Below are 20,069 nucleotides of genomic sequence, written 5' to 3' on the forward strand. Positions count from 1 at the left end.
GTTTTGTGTGAGTGTATTTAGACGAGTTTAATTCTGTAAACAATGGTTGTTTTCCACTGTGTCAGAAACCCAATACCCCAACCAATCTGGCTAGAAGAGATTGTATTGCGCATAGACGTCTTGGAGCAGAATTAGATGACTGACCAAATATGAGGACGGTTTTAAAAACAGCACCACTGGTGAACAAGGTCCTAAACATCTCTCAGAGAGGCAGTGTCTTTCTTCAAGTAGGTGGAGGTTATTATGTGGAAACCTCCATTGGATAGGCAAGACAAAAACATGCTGGATTTTAAGCAAGAAGATGTTAAATTAGATTATTTTCCTCCTTTCTGAAATTTATAGAAATTAATACATGTTCCTGGAAAAATATTAAACAATACGTAAATGGAAAATGTGATAGGTTCCTTCTTCTCTTGCCTTTCAACACCCTCTCCTCTGATGATAGTTTTGGTGTGTTTGGTTAGATTTTTTAGAAACAGGCTTCAGCAGTCAAAGTTTTCTTTCGTTTTCTTTTTTTAAGGTCTTATTTATCTTTGAGAGAGAGAGAGAGCACATGCGTGCAAACGAGGGAGGGACAGAGAGAAGGGTACAGAGGATCCAAAGCAAGGTCTGTGCTAACAGCAGTGAGCCCGATGTGGGGCTCAAATTCATGAACTGCGAGATCATGACCTGAGCTGAAGTTGGATGCTCAATTGATTGAGCCCCGCAGGTGCCCCAGCAGTCAAAGGTGTCTGTGTACAAGCAAACTTAAAACTTCTCAGTCCTGGGAAATTTTTTACAATTGGTCATGGGAGGTGATTTGGGGTAAGTGGGAAAGAACTGTCTCTCAAATCTGTTCAAGCTTTCAGTTAAGATGGGGCTACCCTTTAAAACACATGCATATGCATGCACACACACGCACACATATGCACACGCACTCATATGCATGCACACATATACACATGTATGCACATTTCTCACTTGAAAAGGCCATTTCACGGGTCACCTGGGGGGCTCAGTCAGTCAAGCGTCTGACTTCCACTCATGCCATGATCTTGCAGTTCATGAGTTCAAGCCCCACATCTGCTCACTGCTGTCAGCCTGTCAGCACAGAGTCCCTTTCAGATCCTCTGTTCCCCTCTCTCTGTCCCTCCCACACTTGTGCTCTCCCCAAAATAAATAAATACAAAAAAAAAAAAAAAAAAGAGAGAGAGAGAGAGAGAGAATGCCATTTCAGTGGCATCTTCAGTAGTGTGCATATTTCTGAGTTCACATGGAACCTGGCAGGTTGTCTTCTCAGAAGTGTAGCATGTCGTGTGCAGTGGGCATTCAGTGGGTGCCTGTTGAACAAACTGTAATTATTCCAGGAGGAAACAAACATATCTTCATCTGTACTCTTCATTTTTTAAAAAACGATTAGGACAGAAAATAATTGCTCAAATACAGCCCAATATACTAAAATTTGTCAGCTTTATACTAAATCTCCAGTTGTTGTTGTTTTTCAATCTTTGAATCCTGGCCTTGAGTAGTCCTGACCCCCTCTCAAATTCATTTGCTAAATTATGCCAGATTGGTGTGGGTTAGGGTAGGAGGAAACCACTGAATTAGTTCTTATAGGCTCTGTTCAAAATCCACAGACTATGAAGTCGTGCTCAAGTGCCATGAGAGGGACTCTCTCCCTCTCCCCAACCCCCCTGCCTTGATTCAGTACTTTTTTATGCTGCTTAGCACAGGTGTTTGTGGCGGATGGTCAGGTTTATATACTACCTAGAAGAGTGTTAAGTGTTTTCTTGGTGCGCAGAGAAAGGCATTCAATACATATTGATTAAATGGACAGATTAAAAAGCCACGTCTTGATTTCAAGGGAACCCCACTTAGCTACGAAATTGTATGTTTCCTCCTGTTCATATCTACATTTGCACAATAAGCATCACTATTTTCTATTTAGTTAAAAATAAGGCTTTTTCAGGGGTGCCTGGGTGGCTCAGTTGATGGAGCGTCTGACTCCGGATTTTAGCTCAGGTCATCATATCCTCATTTGTGGGATCGAGCCTCGAGTTGGGCTCCGTACTGACAGTGTGGAGTCTGCTTGGGATTCTCTCCCTCCCTCCCTCCCTCTCTCTCTCTGTCCCTCCCCTGCTGTCTCTCTCTCAAAATAAATAAATAAACTTAAAAAAAAAAATAATAATGCTTTTTCTGGGCACCTGGGTGGCTCAATCGGTTAAGTATCTGACTTTGGCTCAGGTCATGATTTCATGGTTCGTGAGTTCAAGCCCCAAGTAGGATCTGCACTGACAGCTTGGAGCCTGCTTAGTTTGGATTCTCTTGTCTCCTTCTCTCTCTGTCTCCCTCTCCCCTCCCCCACTCACGTTCTGGCAATCTATCTCTAAAATAAATAAATAAACAAACAAACATTTTTTTAAAAATAATGCTTTTTCGGGCGCCTGGGTCGCTCAGTCGGTTGAGCGTCTAACTTCAGCTCAGGTCATGATCTCACAGTCTGTGAGTTCGAGCCCTGTGTCGGGCTCTGTGCGGACAGCTCAGAGCCTGGAGCCTGCTTCAGATTCTGTGTCTCCCTCTCTCTCTGACCCTCCCCTACTCATGCTCTCTCTCTCTGTCAAAAATATTAAAAATAAAATTAAAAAAAAATGCTTTTTCAAATCAAAGGTTTATTCATCTGAAAAATTTTGCTCAGTGATTTGTAAAATGAGAGAGTAAGAACATTCTTAAGCTTCTGCATAGGTGAAAGCAAGCTGGAATTTCCCAGGAAATTATTTGAAATCTTTTGTTCAAAACCAGTTACTGAGAACGGGATGCTCTTTTGGTTGCTGCTGAGAATTGAAATACTGTTCAGAGAGACAGGGAGGGTAAGAGATCCTTTACTGGAAATGACACAGGTTCTGACAATCAGGTACCATGTTTTTTCTACCACGAACATTAAAAAAAAATTTTTTTAATGTGTTTATTTATTTTTGAGACAGAGAGAGACAGAGCATGAGCAGGGAAGGGGCAGAGAGAGAGGAAGACACAGAATCTGAAGCAGGCTCCAGGTTCTGAGCTGTCAGCACAGAGCCTGATGTGGGGCTCAAACTCACAGACTGCAAAATCATGACCTGAGCTGAAGTCGGACACTTAACTGACTGAGCCACCCAGGTGCCCCTCTACCATGCACATTTTTGAGGAAAAGGTATATTCATATGTATCACGGTCTCAGTGTGGCAACATTATAAAATGTTACCTAGAGCTTCTATACCCACTATTATCTCAAGAAACAAAGAACATCTGTTCATTCTTAGCCACTGCTCAACACCAACTTTGAAGTTTTTGAAAACCTGTTTGTGTGATTATGATTGAATTCGATGCTTTGGAAAGGTGTACTCTATGAAATGTAGGAAATAGAAGCAAGAATTTTTTTATTATTTTTTTATTTTGAGAGAGAGACAGTGCCAGTAGGCAAGGGGCAGAAGGAGAGGGAGAGGGAAAATCCCAAGCAGGCTCCATGCTGCCAGCACAGAGCGAATACGGGACTCAAATTCACAAAACTGTGAGATCATGACCTGAGCTGAAACCAAGAGTCAGATAGATGCTTAACCCACTGAGCCACGAAGGAGTCCCAAAGCAATAAATCTTTTACTCATGACTGATTCTCTCAGATTCACACAAATCTATTCCAGGTGAGAAAGTAGGCAAGCTTAACATTTAACCTCTCATATGTAGTCAGAATAAAGGTTAGTTTCTAGATCACAGAAAAATCTGACTACATAAAGTTATAGGATACAGAACGATACTTTAGGGTTTAATATTTAAGCCTGAGGTGTGGGCACTTCTAGAACACTGGAGCTGTTCTAATAAACAAGGGATCTGTTTTGACTTTCCTATTACCATTTTGGGGCCCACATCCCTCAGTTGGACAAAACGAGCCCATGTTTACCCTAGATTTTCTGCTGCCCAGTGTAATACTTGCACCAGTATCTGTATGTCAGGTTTCATGGGAAGGGTAGAGGGGTTGTAGGTCACTCCCCCATCACCATCCCCCTGCCCCCTCTCCTCATCGCCACTCACCACCTTGAGCCAACAGCATAATGATGTGATCTTCGGCCGGACACCAGAAATGACCCATTACGCCAATCTGAAGGGTCAGCTTGGTGTAGGGTTTTAGGGCTCCCTTCCTGCACCCTCAGGAAAAAAGCTCTGGACTCTCTTCTCACTGGGCAGAGGACCCAGGAAGAAGATGGCTTTATACCCACTGATGGGGAGATGGGCCCAGCATGAACCTTTTGTGGCAGTTACAAACACTGAGCTATTGTGTTAAACAGCAGTTAGAATCTCTCCCCAGAAAACTGCATATCTGAATAGAATTTAGAGGACACCCTTCCTGTTCTTCCATAAAGAATGTTCTCACCTGAGATCTATCCAGTTCTTGCAGGTATTTCTTTGGTGATGTAATACTTTACTCTGTTACATTCTTTCGATCATGCTCGAGATTTTTCTCATCATTTGTCAAAGCCACATCATGGTTTAATGGCTGATTCATTTCCATTCTCAGTTATTGAAGGTTGGGTCTTCTCTCTGAAATGCCAGAAGCACCTAGCCCTAGTTATTTATGTGAGGGCCAGCATCCACACTCAACTGCTTGAGAAGGCTTTTCAGTTGTTCTTATTTTGGAGAAACCATCTCTGTTCCCTTCCCCTAGTTAATACAGATCACTGGTTTTAGGCAAAGCCTTTATCTTTCTTATTTTTCTAATTTATGAAATTAAATTAGAGGCTCTGGGGCTTGGGGGGAGATGAATTGGTTATCTGTAGCCCTAACCAAGAGGAACTGGGAAATACTGATCATATAATTACTGTAGACCTGTTCCCTCAAACAACTACTTTCCAACTCCCCACATACAGACAAAGCCTCCAGCAACATATTTATATGGCCGAGTTTTATGTTAGTAATAGATCTCTGTTTTTAGACTGCAATTTTGAAAGAGTTCAACAGCTGAATTGGAAACTAACACCTGCCCTCTAAAATATATAAGTGAGATATAGATGGTACAATCTTAAGAGCAGACCCTGCTCCCAACTTGGCATTCTTTGGTTCCAGCTGTTGACTAGAGATAATTTAGATTATAATAGTAAAGCCAAGAAATACTTTAAATGTAAATTCCTTGCATTGCGTGTCTCTCTTTGAAGAACAAGTGGACATTCTTGCAAACTACCAGAATAGGAGGCTGTCTTTCCTCAGTCCCGCGCCTGTTAAGTAGATATGGAAGCCAAGGCCTCATGAATTTCATATCACATTTAGTTTTATTTTAGGGATGCTAAAATATAGGGCTAAAATAACTCAACCAGACATGTCTTTTTCTTTGTACTTTTCTGGCCAGTGTTTTCCGGTTCACCACAATAAGCACATATTATTTTGTGCTGGGGGAGATGTTATTCTATGTTTCCAGTTATACTTATCATGATATTAAGAGGAAAATCAAAGCAATACAACACTTGCACAGGGATGAAAGGAACCTACAGACGTATGCCAGTCATCTGGACTCCTGGCTGCCTATTCTCTCCACTGTCCCCAGAGTTCCGTCTTCTCTATTTATTCATCCATCCTTTGTTTTGTCCCACAAAAGTTTTACAGCAGCTTACAAAGAGAGACAAAGGTTAACAGTGGAAGACAAAGAAAAACGAGAAGTTGAAGTGGGCATGTAAAATGGACCATAACGATTTGTAATCTTGTTAACAAATGGGCCACATGGGTGGCTTTCTAAGATTTTTTTTTAGCCCCTCCCAAAAGAAATACCTGGTGAGTCACTAGATTCAGGATCTACAAGATCAAAACAAGCCAGTTACTTGACAGAATGCTACTGTCTTTTGGGTTTTTTTTTTTTTTTAAGTTTATTTATTTTTGGGGGGGAGAGAGAGAGAGAGTGAGCATGGGGGAAGGGCAGGGAGAGAGGGAGAGAGACAGAATCCAAGCAGGCTCTTCTCTGTCAGCTCAGAGCCCAATGTGGTGTTCGAACTTACGAATCTTGAGATTATGACCTGAGCCGCAACCGAGTCAGATACTTAACTAACTGAGCCAGCCAGACACCGCTGAAGTGCTATCGTTGTTGGTACTAGAGCCAGCAAGGAAATTTTTCTAAAAGGCTCATAGAGACGGCAGTGTCCTTTGGTGAATGCTGGTGACAACATTTTTGCAATCGAGGCCGTGGTACCTCAGTTTGCGACAGAGGCGGTCTACTTCTTACACATCCCCTCAGTATAAGCCGGTGACATCACATCAAAGGGCAGTTCTGCAGATTGTGCAGCCAGTCTCGCTTCGTCTAGAAAGCTTCTAGTGGACCATGCCCCCACGTATAGTCTCCAGTTAGTGCATGGCCCCCAGCAAGTGCTCAGGAAATGTTAGCGAGTAATATTCCTACTACTATTATTGTGTGTCGAATGAATGAATGCCCAACCTTTCATGGGGAAGAGATGGGCTCCATGGTGTGCAGGTGAATGAAAAGTGGCTGTCATCTCTGAGCTCACAGATCTCACCTACGCAGTCTCTCTGGCACGTGTATGAGCATGAAACACGGTCAGGCTTAGGTTGGGCAATAGCACACCTGGGCTCTCCAGGAAAGCCAGGCTCGTTCCAGGTAACACTTGAGAAACTGAAACTCCATAAATAGACTTATTGCCGGTGTGGGGAGCAAGCCAAATCTGAGCTAAGAGAAACACCTTACAAACAGAAACCTGTGAGCATCAGCATTTCATTCTTGGAGGGCAAAAGTCCTTTTAAGGAATTAAAAAAGCTTATTAGAGATCCTTTGTGATTTCCTGGACTTACATCAGGATAGAGGGAATGAAAATGTAGCTTTTAGATTGTTAGACCCATGTGGCTCCAAGATCCAGAAGAAATCCCCCCCTTCTACCTCCTGCTTCCTCTTCTCCCTTCCTCCTCGCTTTGTCCTCCTTTTCAAAATCTCATTAAATGGTTCATCACCATTCGGACCTCTCATGTCAGAAGGCGGCCACTGCTAGAATCTGCCAAGAGCAGAATCCGTGGAGAGTTGAAATACCCTCCCCCTGGGTTAATCTCTTTGGTGGTTGCGTGTGAAACATGGGAAAGCATGTGGTGGAGATTAGGCATGCCTCGGTATTGAATTCTGAGCGCCAGGATGTGTGGGGGCCCTGCAACCCTCACAGTCACGTCACTTTCTTCTTTTCATGAAAACTGAAACCCAGCCCCAGCCAGAGGGCAGTGGGAGTGAACAAATGTGTAGGGAAAGAAAATAGAAATGTTTCAGAAAGCTGGCTCCCCCCACCCACCCTTAGTGTGGTCTAGAAAGAGCCTCTCCCTCCCTCCTTGCCCGAGGAATGCAGGAGGGGCCACAGGGGAGGTGGGGAGGGCTCATGGGGAGGAATTAAGTGTGGCTAAGTCTGTTTCTGGCTTCTCTGTAAATACTGCGACACCTCCAATGGAGGAACAGCTGAGATAAGTGACTGCTAATCCCCCAGTGCCCGGAGGAGGAGGCCGGCCGCTCCCTTCCAGATCCCAGCAGATGGTGGACCAAACAGGCTTCCCTCGAGGCAAGGGCAGCGGGAACTGTCCCACCTTCTGTTCCTTTAGCCTGCCCTGCACGTCTGCCTCATGGCCTATCCCTGCCCAGAAGGGCCTCAAGGGCCCTTGAGAGCCCTGGGGACATACCCCGGCTTTCCCTCCCGCCCTGGATGCTCAAGGTCAGCCAAGCTGGACTCAGGCCAGGGCTGGCAGCTTGGGCAGCATTGAGCATAGCTCCGTGAGGAGGGGCAGAAACATCCAGGCAGTGCGGCCAGGTTTCTCCCTCCATGAATTACCTGGGAAAGAGAAGCAGTGACTTATTTAAAAATGCAGACTCAATCTCCCAGGGTGGAACCTGGACTACTAGACAGTCCCGGGAATTTGGCTGCAAGTGGTTCTAACGTTCCACTCTGAGAAACAGCAGCCCAGGTAGAGTCTGGGAAGGCATTTCAGGTGGTGGTCGGAACAGGGCGCAGCCAGGTGTCTGGAGGTGAATCCTCACTCTTCCCTTTGCTCATCTCAGTGACCTCTGGCAAAACAGGCGCAATGGCTCCCTGCCTTAGAGGGTTTAGACCAGTCTTTCTCACACTGTAGGACACAGCTACTCCTGGCTTCTGAAGTCACTTTAACCCAAATTAGCATGGAAAAATGAAATTGGGAGATTGGTTGCACAACAATGTGAATATACTTAACACTGCTGAGCTGTACAAGTTTAAATGGTTAAGATGGGAAATGATAGGTTATGTATATTTTGCCACAATTAAAAAGGAAACGGAATATCAAGGCTGCACCACAGAGGAGAGGTTATTTGTACATAAGTAAATGTGACAGAAGCCAATCTTGATTTTCAAATTAAATGGATCCCTCAAAAATTGTATCAAATGAAAATCAGGGGGTGCCTGGGTGGCACCCTTAGTCGTTAAGCAACTAACTTTGGCTCAGGTCATGATCTCACAGTTTGTGAGTTCAAGTCCCACATCAGGTGAGCACGAGTCCCGCTTCAGGCAAAAACACAAGCCCTGGGTCAGCCCCTGCTTCTCCCTCTCTCTCTCTTCCCCTCCCCGCTTTCTGCCCCTCACTCACTTGCATGCTATCCTGTGAGTGTGCACTAAAACAGAAAAAAAAAAAAAAATCAGTCATTGAATCTTACTTTCCCATTGACTTATATTTTAAAATATATAAAATAGGGTCCAGAGTTGTAAAATGTGGAAATTGAGTAGTATTACAATTAATAAATATTGAACTATCAACATCTTTAAAGGAAACAAGTGTTCTTTCTTGCCATAATATAATGCATATGAAAATATGTTTTGTTTTATTTATTTAATGTTTATTCCTTCTTGAGAGAGAGCACAAGTAGGTCAGGGGCAGAGAGAGGGGGACGGAAGATCCAAAGCAGGCTCCTCGCTGACAGCACCAAGCCCGACGTGGGGCTCAAACTCAAGAACTGTGAGATCGTGACCTGGCGAGAAGTTGAATGCTCAACCCACGGAGCCACCTAGGTACCCCTGCGTTTTGTTTTGAATGGGAAAGAAATGAAACTGTTTTAAAAACATTTTAAGGGTTAGATTGTCTTAAGAAACTGGTCTCAGGGCTCCACCCACCTACCCACTCCCACCAGAGCAGACTGATCGCAAGGCGGGCGGGCTGGAATTGGCCTCCTGAGCCCTGGAAGTATTGACAAAGGCTTCGGGTCAATGGCCTTGGTGCTCAGTGATAAACTGGACTTTCCAGGAATTCCCTTTGCACATATGGCAGTGAACGTGGAAATCTGCCATCCGCCACTCCAAGTCGAAACTTGCTTTCACACAAATGTCCACAGATTTCAGTCCTACTCTACTTTAAAGACAATGAAGTGATACTTCTTCAAGAAGGCTTTGGGGCGCCTGGGTGGCTCGGTTGGTTACGCGTCCAACTTCAGCTCAGTTCATGGTCTCACAGTTCGTGAGTTCAAGCCCTGTGCCGGGCTCTGTGCTGACAAACAGCTCAGAGCCTGGAGCCTGCTTCAGATTCTGTATCTCCCCCTCCCCTGTTCATGCTCTGTCTCTTCTCTGTGTCTCAAAAAGAAATAAATGTTAAAAAAAAAAATAAGTCTTTCTCTGACCCCTCTTTTGGATCCCTCTTTTCATGACTATCACAGTGATTCCCTCCTTTTTCACCCCAGCATGCTCCATCAGTGGCTCTGACTTTTCTGTAATTGCCCTGGAGTATGAGCTGCTCTGTTTCACTTATCGCTGCATCCCTGTGACTAACACAGTTCCTGTCCCATAAATATTTGCTGAATCAATAAATGAATGAAATTGACCCAATTCTTCAAAAGAGCAAGCTACTGCTGCCTCCAAGAGTATCACTGTTCCTGAACTGTAACGATGACCATTTGCTTTGTATCTTCTATGTGGATTCTATCACTTGTCCCTAATTATTTTGATAATTAATAACCCCTGGCAGAAAAGAGTTATCGTTATTGTGTCCTTTTTCAGAGGGGAAAATTGAGGCTCAGGAAAGTGAAGTGACTTGCCCAAGACCAAATGCACCAGAAGTGAGGGAGGCCAGGATTTGAACCCAGGGCTGTCTGGCTATAACACCAGTCCCATTTCTCCTTTTTCTTCTGCAAATGCTTGAGCTGAGGCAGCTCCACTGTTTGCATCCTGTCCACCAGCATGTTCATTGTAAAAGGCGTATTGTGTGGCAGGGCATGACCCCAGCCAGACCCCTCGCCCGGCTCCATCACCCAGCTGCCCACACAGTTTCTTCTCCAGACCAACCCAAACATGGTTGGGGAGCTCAGCAGGGAGGGCCCAACATTCCCTAGTCTGGACAAGTATCTAATCAGTAGACCTCCTCAGCATATCAATCCAAGACCACTCTAGAGATGAATGCCTTGTGCCCAGTTTTCTATTTTTAACTGGTGTGAGCGGGAGGGAGAACACAAGCATTAAAAATCAAAGTGCCAGTCAAGAACCGAGAACACAGGGCACCCCACAGCGAATCAGTGATGCGTGTGTGTCCTTCTTAGGTCTCTCTGTTCCTTTCTCCTCTCCCCGGTTCATGTCATCTCTCTGTTCCCTTCTCCAACGTCCCAAGATGTAGTCCTTCTACATCTGTTTGCATGAAGGAGCCGCTGTCATTTATACCACTGCTTCTCACACTCTTATGTACGTAGAAATCAACTGGGCATCTTGCCAATTCTGATTCAGTAGTTCAAAGGGTGGGGGTGGCATGGAGGCAAGGCTCTGCTTTTCTAAGTCTGCTGTCCTGTGATGTGTGCATTTGGTTGAAGCTGCGGTTATCTTCTTGACAAGAATATTTGCTCCTTCAGTCTCATCTCCGCCTTTGCCCCCAGTTTACAGATGTTCATCTATCCACCAGCCAAGTGCACACACCACTTCTGGCATTCCCTCCTTCTTTCACTTTGGCAGTAGGGGATCCTTTTCTAGCCTGAAGACGGGAGTCTGAATTTGAGCAGAACCTTGGCAGTAGGGGGAGAGCCACCAGCTCTCTGTGCTGGGGGAAACCTGGCCCCTTCTCCAGCAAGACTTGGCCAGGATCTTACTGCAGTTCTGAGCCTCTTCCCTAGCCACACCCGAAGCCACGCATGAGCCGGGGGTCAGGGTGGCCTTGGTTAACCTCCGCTTTCTGACCTAGAGGAGCGTGACACCAGCAACCTGAATCAAGTCACCCAGGCCGGTGGGGACTACACCAGAAGGGTGACCCGTCCCAGGTGCCCCTTTTCTGGCCACCCAAATGTGCTGGTGTGGTGCCTTGAGCGCCCACGAGGACTGCCAGGGCTTCCAGTCCTGGAAGATGAGAAGCTGCTGTCGCTCCTTTGCTGTCCCGGTCCAGCTGTCAGGACCCCTCAGCAGAGGGAAGAGAGCCAAGCCTTCCGGCTTGTATGTGGCTTATTGTCTCAGGCTGGCGGGGCCGCGGAGGAACAAACCCACAGCACACCCAGGGTGCACCTCCATCCAAGAAGGGGGAGGAGGTGGGCTGGCGTCATTCAGTCTTCCCCTGCCCCCTACCCTTCCCCGCCCGCCCCTCCCTCGCTCCCTATTTGGCCATCCCCCTGGTTGCCCCCTCCCCTTCCTTACATGGTCTGGGAGCCCCCTGGCTGATCCTCTCCCCTGCCCTTGGCTCCATGAATGGCCTGGGCGCTCCTCAGTGGTGCGAAGGCGACCAAATAAGGCAAGGTGGCCGGCCAGGCCCCCCACCCCTGCCCCCGGCCGCTCCAACTGACCCCGTCCGTCAGCGCACTATAAAGCGGCGCGCCCCGCGCCGGCCTCCCAGCGCCTGCCGCCCGAGCCGAGCCGAGCCCGACCCGCGGACGGTGAGTCAGCGCCCGCCCGCCCCGAGCCGAGCCGGCGGGCCCCGCTACTGCCGCGCCGCCACTTTTTTTTTTTTTTTTTTTTTTAAAGACCAAACTTCTGGATTTGGTTCTAACTTCTGTTGTCCCGGGTCGTCACAACAAGAGAGGGGCGCGCAGAACGCGAACCCTGCGGCCCCCGCCCCCACGGGGCGTTTGGGGTCCCTGCTGTCGTGCGCGTTTCCCTCCAGCGGGGGCTTGGGCGTGGGGGTGTGGTTGGGACCCAGGTGGGCTCTCAGTTCGCGGAAGGGCAAACATGTGAAGGGCTGGGGAGGGCTTGCTAAGGGGTGACGGTACCTCCTTGCCCCCGGGACAGAGCGTGACTCCTGGCCGGGGAGCCTGGGTGGCCTCCGCTCCCCTGCTCTATGCACGTCCCCCTCAACCTCCGCAGCCTCCTCCCACCCTTCCTCTCCCGCCCCGACGGGAAGGGAGACGGCAGGCGTTCCCCCCCGTCGCCCCCAACCCTCCTCTGCTCTGTCCTTTCCTCCGGGTGGGAGGAGGCCAGCGCCACCGCAGGCAGTGAGGGCGGGCCACCCGGTTCTCCACCTGCAGACCCCGCCGAAGCTGTGCCAGGATGTGCGACGACGAGGAGACCACCGCTCTTGTGTGCGACAACGGCTCCGGGCTGGTGAAGGCGGGCTTCGCTGGGGATGACGCGCCCCGTGCCGTCTTCCCGTCCATCGTGGGCCGCCCGCGCCACCAGGTAAACCTCCTGCCCCGACTGGCCTGCTCTTACCTGGGGCGGTCCCCAGCCCCACTCCACACCCCTTCCTGCCACTTCCTCAGGCCAGCAATCCAGGAACTGTCTCACCTGACGCCCCTGTGTCATGAACTGCTCGGGTCAAATAAGGAAAAGATGGATTAGCCTCAGATCCAAGCCAGGACAAACAATACTCACACCGCCCAGTGTGCACGGGTCCCCCTTCCACCTTTCAGGGACAGAGCTCTCCAAGGGGCCCACTCCTTGTGTGAAAAGTCAGCGGCTTCGCCCCTCCACTCCGCACCTTCATGTTCAGTACTCCGCCTTTTCCCTGCCCCTTCCACACTCCAGTCTTTCCCTCGGCCTCCCTTTTCAGTCCTGCTCAAAACTTGCAAGGATACAACTTCTCTCCACCAACCGGGACCCAGCAGCCCACATTCCTCCCTCCGTTCACAGCCAGCTTTCTGGGCTCTCAGAGGATGTAATCTGTCTGCTTCCTGGCTGCTGCATTTTTAGAAGCCAGGCGTGACAGAGGCAGCAAGTGCCATGGGGATAGTGACATACCACCTTGCTTATTAAAAGAAATGCCACGCTCTCTGGCTTTGCCACATGCCTGGCCAGACAGGCTGCCAGGGCTAGAGCTGTATGCCTCAGTGGTGGTGACTGATGGGTACTGCAGGCCAGCTCTGGGCAGGCTCGATTTCGCTTGTGGAGTGATAATGGCATATCAGCCCATCTTTCTATGTTCACTTGATAAATGTCAAAATCTTTTCTTAGGAGAAACGCGATGTGTCATTAATTCAGTCATTTATATTCTAGTTGACATGGGCGATGGACTTAATAATTTAATGAAGGCATTATGGTATTTTTAAAATGAGGTGAGGCTGTACTTCTTTGGTGAGGTAGCTTCATTCCTCTTTCCCTAGTTATATTTTAAAGAATAGAATTATACCTGGGGATTGGGGGGGGCGGGTAGATAGGGGGAAGGTACTAGATTGATTTTAAATGATATTTCTAAATTGAGGTAAAATTCTATTTTTTGTTATTTTTGGTATTTATAAGATGTTCCTTGACTTGGCCAGTTAGATGTAAATTTATGAGGCATCTGTTATATTCCTGAAATAGTGGAAGCTTGACTTTCCCATCTTTTTCTTCTTCTAGGGAGTCATGGTGGGTATGGGTCAGAAGGACTCCTACGTGGGTGATGAGGCCCAGAGCAAGCGAGGTATCCTAACTCTCAAGTACCCCATTGAGCACGGCATCATCACCAACTGGGATGACATGGAGAAGATCTGGCACCATACCTTCTACAACGAGCTCCGCGTGGCCCCTGAGGAGCACCCCACCCTGCTGACTGAGGCCCCACTGAACCCTAAGGCCAACCGTGAGAAGATGACTCAGATCATGTTTGAGACCTTCAATGTCCCTGCCATGTACGTAGCCATCCAGGCGGTGCTGTCCCTGTATGCTTCTGGCCGTACCACAGGTATGTTTGGGCTGTGGAGACAGTCACTGATTAAGCACATTCCTAAGGCACTGACCTTGCTATGAATCAGCTTCCCCAGTTGCAAAAGGAATGATCCCTGCCCTCACACTCCCTGGGAAGGTGTCCGAGATAAGAGAGAGAGGTAACAACAGTTTCAGATCACATGCATTTCTAACGATTGAAAGCACATGGGGTTAGATCCTTACCTTTCCTAAAGCATGTGATATCATGTATTAAGGCTCCTCACAATGTGTTCCATACCATCACAGTCCCTGGGCAAACATCCCCAAGGAGAACCAACGTTTCCTATAGGGTCTGAGTCAAAAAAGAGAGAACACATATTTGTTGGATGGGAGGAAAGTATCCATGCCTGGATACTTACATAATGTGCTAATGGCTGGTAGAAGGGATGGTCATTTGAAAGTGTCCTGGGGAAATTTTTCTACTACAATATTTAAAAGGGTGAGCTGTTGCTGGCTTCAGATTTAGCACTCGTTATGCTCATTTTTATTCTTTGTGTGTAAGGGATCTAATTTTATCTGGACCCATGCCCAGTGCTAGTATCTTTTAGCCAAGATTGGAAGTAGGCTTTGACACAGCTAGAGCAGTGGTGTCCTTGGAGATTTACTTTGTTCTTGTCTGTTTCTCCTGACAGGCATTGTTCTGGACTCTGGGGATGGTGTAACTCACAACGTTCCCATCTATGAGGGCTACGCTTTGCCCCATGCCATCATGCGTCTGGATCTGGCTGGTCGGGATCTCACTGACTACCTCATGAAGATCCTCACTGAGCGTGGCTACTCCTTTGTCACCACTGGTGAGTGTGTGTGTGTGTATGTGTCTCCTCTGCCACAGCATCGTGTCTGCTTTTTTCCTCCACCAGACAATCTACCTACTTCATTCTTCAGAACTTGACCGTCATAACCTTTATTTCTGCAGCTGAACGGGAAATTGTCCGTGACATTAAAGAGAAGCTGTGCTATGTTGCCCTGGATTTTGAGAATGAAATGGCCACGGCTGCCTCTTCCTCCTCCCTGGAGAAGAGTTATGAGCTGCCCGATGGCCAAGTCATCACTATTGGCAATGAGCGCTTCCGCTGCCCTGAGACACTATTCCAGCCCTCCTTCATTGGTGAGTTGTAGTGTCTGGTGCACATGCACAGCTTTCTCTAGAAATCTGGGGGTGTCCCAGAGTAAAGTCTATTATAATCAAGAAGGATTAAGAGGCTCTTGAGTTAAAAGAAGTCATAGCTTAGAGTCCCACACAGCTCAGCCTCAGATCCCAATGGCCCATTACAAGGATGGCCATACTGTGATGTTGCAGTGATATGATAAAGGATGACACATTGACTTCATGTCCGAATAGAGGCTCTGACAGAATAGTAGTTGAATAATCCGAATCGGCAGGAAAGGAATCATTACTCAGAAGTGCTGACTTATTCCAGTAAGTTCCATTACCATGTAGCTGGACTTCCCTCTGAAGTTACTTATCATGAAATCCAACAATGATCATACTCGTTGTAATAACTGGACCCTTGTATTTCACCACACGTCTTTCCTCGGGAATGATTTCTAAGAGGGAGCTTGTCGGGATCTTATCTTGGTCCATAAATAAAAACTGCATTAATTTGAATGTATGTCTCACCCTTTCCAAATATATCTCAATACATCTGATGGATACAGCACATGTTCACTCCAAACAGGTGCTAAACACAGTTGTTTGCGTCTTGGCAGAATCTGTTGTGGATTAACTGTCAGCACTTTTAGACACACCTGTTCCACAAATGCCTTGCAGTGTGGAACATCTTATAGAGGAACATATGTTTCAGAGACAAATGGGAGACAAATGTGTTTATCAACACAAAGGAGTCCTCTTTTCTTCCCTCCACCCTGGGCCCCTGGCCTGAGTGCACTTTGATTTTTTTTTTAAACATATTTCTAGGTATGGAATCTGCTGGCATCCATGAAACAACTTATAACAGTATCATGAAGTGTGACATTGATATCCGCAAGGACCTGTATGCCAACAATGTCTTATCTGGAGGTACCACCATGTACCCTGGTATTGCTGATCGCATGCAGAAGGAAATCACTGCCCTGGCTCCCAGCACCATGAAGATTAAGGTAAAGAACTCCTGTGGTGTGAGAGCCAAGGCAGGACTTAGTATTCCAAGTAGAACTCACATTTTGCTTCCCACCTACTATAAACTTTACTAGCTTTTCTAGCACTTTTCCTGAGATAGGAGACTTTAAAAACATTTTCAAGCAGCAGATAATAATAAATCTTGGAAGGAAAAAAAAAATCTAAATCTTCGGACATGTTTTAAAAGTCCCCAACTTTTGGGCTGTCCTCTATCATGCATATAGCTTGTTGCCACATTACACTCTAGTTCAGGGCAGTGGGGCAATTCTATTTTGTAGAGCCTTTGATAATGGAAATAATGAAATAGAGGACAGTGTGTAAAACTCGATTCAGTCATATTAATTTCTGGTATGAAGCATCTCACGTTACAATGAATTAACATCTAATATTTTTTTCGGCAAATCTCTCTCTCTCTCTGGCATGTTGCTTGATCCGTTGCCTGGAATGTGAGAGTTCACTGGAAGTTTTTCTTTCCTTCCTGCAGATTATTGCTCCCCCTGAGCGTAAGTACTCTGTCTGGATCGGGGGCTCCATCCTGGCCTCCCTGTCCACCTTCCAGCAGATGTGGATTAGCAAGCAAGAGTATGATGAGGCAGGCCCGTCCATCGTCCACCGCAAATGCTTCTAAGGTGCCTTCTCTCTTAGTCTACCTTACATTCAGGATGACAGTATTATGCTTCTTGGAATCTTCCGAACCACCCTCCCTTATCTCTCATCAATCATTGTACAGTTTGTTTACACATGTGCAATTTATTTGTGCTTCTAATATTTATTGCTTTATAAATAAACCAGACCCGGACTTGCAACATACGAAAGTCTCTCATCTTTCTTTTTCTGGTAGGCATGGGGAGGAGCCAGTGTCTGCTCACTTCAGTCTGTGAATTCATATATTGGTGGCTTTGACCCCATGAGCACTGTAATATTACAGTAGCACAAAGTTGAGCCGATGAATTAGTGTGACATTTAGGGGGGGCTTAACAATACTAAATATCAGTTTTCCACTTTGGGACAGAATCATGAATATATTTCACATGTGAAAAGTAGATTAACTTTAGCTCCACATAAGCGAGAAATGAAATCGGATTTCACAATACTTTAAGATTAGTTACTATGGATGACAGTGAAAGTTGTTTTCATATAGGCTCCAGTTGTTTTCGTAACTTTGTAGAAACCACATACACATTGGTAATGAGGAAGTTTTAAGTAAGTTAGCTTAAATTCTCAATGCTGGATTCCTCAGTTGTCCTTCCAAGGGCTATGCATGTTAATGGTGAAACACTGAGGCTGGCTCACGGTTAAACCCAGCCACATCCAGTTCTAAACACTCCCTAAACAAATCAAGATCATTGTGCATATTCAAACTAAACGTGAGGAAACAGGTACCAGATCCTTTTGCCTCATCAGTAACTAATTTGTGGGACATAAGTCGTCAGTCTCTTCATGTCTTTGAAATCTTGGAATTTTGGGTTGAGTGTAGTGAAGGCCAGGAAGTCTGAAGGATCAAGGGGAGTGGAAAGCCACAATATTCCTTTTATTTCATGCTGGACTCTGCAACATATGCTGTGGGGGCTGCTGGGAGCAGCATCCAAAGCAATCAGTCATGCTCTGTCCTTGAGGAGCTCACCTACCCTATATGTAAACTCCCAATGTGTGTGGTCTGGGAGACTTCAAGGAGATGGACATGGGTCTGAGTCTTGAGGAATGGTTAAGAAGTACAGAGGTGAGGGGTGCCTGGGTAACTCGGTTAAGCATCTGACTTCGGCTCAGGTCATGATCTCACAGTTCATGAGTTGAAACCCCACATGGGCTCCACGCTGACGGCATGGAGCCTGCTTGGGCTTCTCTCTCTCTCTTCATCTCTCTCTGCCCCTCTCCCATTCATCTCTCTCTCAAAAACATAAATAAGGGGACAGAAGCCAGCAAACAAGGCACAGGGCAGGCTGGTGGGAGCTGATGACTTAGGAAATCACTTTGGAAAGGTAGATTTCCACCTAATTGCAAAAGCTCTAAAATTTTTCATTTTCAAGTTAATTGTTCATGAACTGTTGGAGCATTTGAATGGATGTATTTAAACTTAAATATTGATGAGGGAATCAAGACAGAAAGATTAAGCAGCTAGTGCAGTGTTAACACAGTTTGTGGAATACCCAAGCTAGGAAGCCAGATTTTCTGACATCTTATCTAATGGTGTTCCTCAAAGCATCTTTAGTCATAAATCTTTAGTTTTAAACTATACTCATAATGTTATAAACATACATAAACCTTCAGTCATGCATTAATTCTATCACCTAGCCTCTTGGGAGTCTGGATTCAAAATTTTGCGTGTTTGGGGCTCATCAGGCATCTTCTTATTTTTTTAATTTTTTTTTTAATTTACATCCAAATTAGTTAGCATATAGTGCAACAATGATTTCCGGAGTAGATTCCTTAATGTCCCTTATCCATTTAGCCCACCCCCCCCCCACAACCCTTCCAGTAACCCTCTGTTTGTTCTTCATATGTGTCTCTTATGTCTTGTCCCCCTCCCTGTTTTTATATTATTTTTGTTTCCCTTCCCTTGTGTTCATCTGTTTTGTCTCTTAAAGTCCTCATATGAGTGAAGTCATATGATATTTGTCTTTCTCTGACTAATTTCGTTTTGCATAATCCCCTTTAGTTCCATCCAGGTTGTTGCAAATGGCAAAATTTCATTCTTTTTGGTTTCTGAGTAATACTCTATTGTATATATATACCACTTCTTCTTTATCCATTCATCCATCGATGGACATTTGGGCTGTTTCCATACTTTGGCTATTATTGATAGTGCTGCTATAAACATTGGGGAGCATGTGCCCCTTTGAAACAACATACCTGTAGCCCTTGGATAAATACCTAGTAGTGCAGTTGCTGGGTCATAGGGTAGTTCTATTTTTAATTTTTTGAGGAACCTCCATACCGTTTTCCAGAGTGGCTGAACCAGCTTGCATTCCCACCAGCAATGCAAAAGAGATCCTCTTTCTCCGCATCCTCACAACATCTGTTGTTGCCTGAGTTGCTAATGTTAGCCATTCTGACAGATGTCAGGTGGTATCTCATTGTGATTTGATTTGTATTTCTCTGATGATGAGTGATGTTGAGCATTTTTTCATGTGTCAGTTGGCCATCTGGATGTCTTCCTTGGACAAGTGTCTATTCATGTCTTTCGCCCATGTCTTCACTGGATTATTTATTTTTTGGGTGTTGAGTTTGATAAGTTCTTGATAGATTTTGGATGTTAACCCTTTATCTGATATGTCATTTGCAAATATCTTCTCCCACTCTGTCAGTTGCCTTTTAGTTTTGCTGATTGTTCCCTTCGCTATGCAGAAGCTTTTTATTTTGATAAGGTCCCAGTAGTTCATTTTTGCTTTTGTTTCCCTTGCCTCTGGAGACGTGTTGAGTAGGAAGTTGCTGTGGCCAAGATCAAAGAGGTTTTTGCCTGCTTTCTTCCCAAGGATTGTCATGGCTTCCTGTCTTACATTGAGGTCTTTCATCCATTTTGAGTTTATTTTTGTGGTTGGTGTAAGAAAATGGTCCAGGTTCATTCTTCTGCATGTCACTACCCAGTTTCCCAGCACCACTTGCTGAAGAGACTGTCTTGATTCCGTTGGATATTCTTTCCTGCTTTGTCAAAGATAAGTTGGCCATATGTTTGTGGGTCCATTTCTGGGTTCTCTATTCTGTTCCACTGATCTGAGTGTCTGTTTTTGTGCCAGTACCATACTGTCTTGATGATTACAGGTTTGTAGTACTGCTTGAAGTCTGGGGTTGTGATGCCTCCTGCTTTGGTTTTCTTTTTCAAGTTTGCTTTGGCTATTCGGGGTCTTTTCTGGTTCCATACAAATTTTAGGATT

The 20,069-nt window shown here is 45.9% G+C and overlaps 1 protein-coding gene across 1 annotated transcript; it reads left to right on the forward strand.

Moving 5' to 3' along the window:
- Positions 1 to 11,682: 11,682 nt before the first annotated feature.
- On the forward strand, positions 11,683 to 17,007 carry ACTC1 (actin alpha cardiac muscle 1). The gene is made up of 7 exons (XM_023255528.2): positions 11,683 to 11,833; positions 12,422 to 12,572; positions 13,731 to 14,055; positions 14,711 to 14,872; positions 14,995 to 15,186; positions 15,997 to 16,178; positions 16,682 to 17,007. Exons 2-7 carry the CDS (start codon positions 12,444 to 12,446, stop codon positions 16,823 to 16,825), a joined length of 1,134 nt encoding a protein of 377 aa, XP_023111296.1. The 5' UTR covers positions 11,683 to 11,833; positions 12,422 to 12,443; the 3' UTR covers positions 16,826 to 17,007.
- The last annotated feature ends 3,062 nt before the right edge of the window (positions 17,008 to 20,069 follow it).

This window comes from Felis catus, chromosome B3 (genome assembly GCF_018350175.1).
Source record: "Felis catus isolate Fca126 chromosome B3, F.catus_Fca126_mat1.0, whole genome shotgun sequence".
NCBI lineage: Eukaryota > Metazoa > Chordata > Mammalia > Carnivora > Felidae > Felis > Felis catus.

Bases quoted from the DNA above. Each gene is read 5' to 3' on its own strand.
- ACTC1 (XM_023255528.2), top strand. From the start codon at position 12,444: ATGTGCGACGACGAGGAGACCACCGCTCTTGTGTGCGACAACGGCTCC. The intron at 12,573-13,730 runs GTAAACCTCCTG...TTCTTCTTCTAG, and splicing joins TGGGCCGCCCGCGCCACCAG to GGAGTCATGGTGGGTATGGG. The intron at 14,056-14,710 runs GTATGTTTGGGC...TTCTCCTGACAG, and splicing joins TGCTTCTGGCCGTACCACAG to GCATTGTTCTGGACTCTGGG.